Source organism: Drosophila novamexicana, unplaced genomic scaffold (assembly GCF_003285875.2).
Source record: "Drosophila novamexicana strain 15010-1031.04,08,12 unplaced genomic scaffold, DnovRS2.1 tig00001062-arrow-arrow-pilon, whole genome shotgun sequence".
In the NCBI taxonomy this organism is placed as follows: Eukaryota; Metazoa; Arthropoda; class Insecta; order Diptera; family Drosophilidae; genus Drosophila; species Drosophila novamexicana.
The window spans coordinates 1,069,729-1,071,162 of NW_020824838.1; the positions used below are offsets into that span (position 1 = coordinate 1,069,729).

Here is a 1,434-nt window from a genome sequence, read left to right on the forward strand (position 1 = left end):
AACCGAGGAAGCGTTGATTTTGCGAAAAATGTGAAACACGTCTCAAATGAATTTGAACAAAGAACTTTACAATTGATTTTGAGGCCGATCGGATGGTTAACAAAAAAGTTTCAAACAACAAGTGAAATTTCCCGAAACCCCGTCTTATCGTGCACCTTTACATAAGGTAACTATAGTGAAAACTTCAGCTTCCCAGCTCTTACGATATCAGACAGTTAATAGGTCAGTCAGAGCAAACAGTTTTATATATATAGATAGAGATTGAGCATTTACATTTTAAATTGTTTCTTCGGCATATATTTATATGATTTATATATATTGACTGAGCTAATTAGTCGGTACCCAAGATAAGCATATATTCCACACTATTAACGACAATTCCCTTGGAGCAGACACCATAGAAGTGTCAACACGGCGAGTATTGTAGCAGCTTCTGTGGCCGGACGCACTGCAGCATTGCAACTTTCCGGTGATTGTTCTGTCCAAATAAAATAATCGGCCATTCCCGCCTTGTCGATTTTCGCTTGAATATTATCACGGAATTCTTGATTTAACTGGCGCTCACGCGACAAGATCTTGACGAGCGGCATAGGCGACATGCTCGAGTAGCCGCAGAGCACGGTCAACAGTTGTGGGTCGGTATAAACCACTTTGTAGGTGACTGAGATGGGCAATTTGGATGGGTCGCCATAGTTCAACACAAAAATGCTGTTTTTCGTTAACTCATCCCAGGGAAATGAAATCGTCTCCTTAACAGCACGAATTTCATCAGATATGGTGCTTATGTATTCCAACTTCAGTTCTAGTTTTACATCCACAGTTGCTGGCACCGAGACATTCAAGCATTTCAAAACATTAACTTTGGGTGCGCGTCCTGCCTCGTACCAATAACCCGACATCTGAGGCATTTGGAAAATAACTAGCATGGACTTTATTCTGGAGATTCCAACTTACTGCAGTTAAATTAAGAGGAAGTCCTGGAACGCCGTGTTCGCACTTAAAGTCCTTCATAGCTGCCTGTGTGCGTAGAGATTGAGCACTGCTCGTCCAGACGAGCGCTAAAAGCAGCGCGACAAACAAATGCGCATCCATTCGGAGATCTGTGCTCTGCTCTGCATCCACAAGAAAACTGAGCGGCATATAAACTAGCTTGCCGGACTCGGCGAGTATAGAGAGCTTTGAATAATGAGAACTGAACGACATTGTTTATATGAATATGGAAAACTAGACACTTAAAACTTGAAACGCTTATCAACAAATGTATAGAATCATTTTAGCTAAAGTGTAAAGTGTATCATTTGTATAATTATTATTAATAATTCAAATAAAACAAATTGATTTCTTATGCATATTATTTTCATATAAATTTAATTAATTTTTTTTTTTATACCCTGAACCCATTAAAAATGGGTACAAGGGTATATTATATTTGTG

At 39.1% G+C, this 1,434-nt stretch overlaps 1 protein-coding gene across 1 annotated transcript; it reads right to left on the reverse strand.

The window, feature by feature from the left end:
* Positions 1-275: 275 nt before the first annotated feature.
* Positions 276-1,234, reverse strand: LOC115766098. The gene is made up of 2 exons (XM_030709913.1): positions 955-1,234; positions 276-899 (listed from the first exon to the last, which is right to left on the reverse strand). The coding sequence occupies exons 1-2, from the start codon at positions 1,201-1,203 to the stop codon at positions 369-371; spliced, it is 780 nt and encodes a 259-aa protein (XP_030565773.1). The 5' UTR covers positions 1,204-1,234; the 3' UTR covers positions 276-368.
* Between the last annotated feature and the right edge of the window lie 200 nt (positions 1,235-1,434).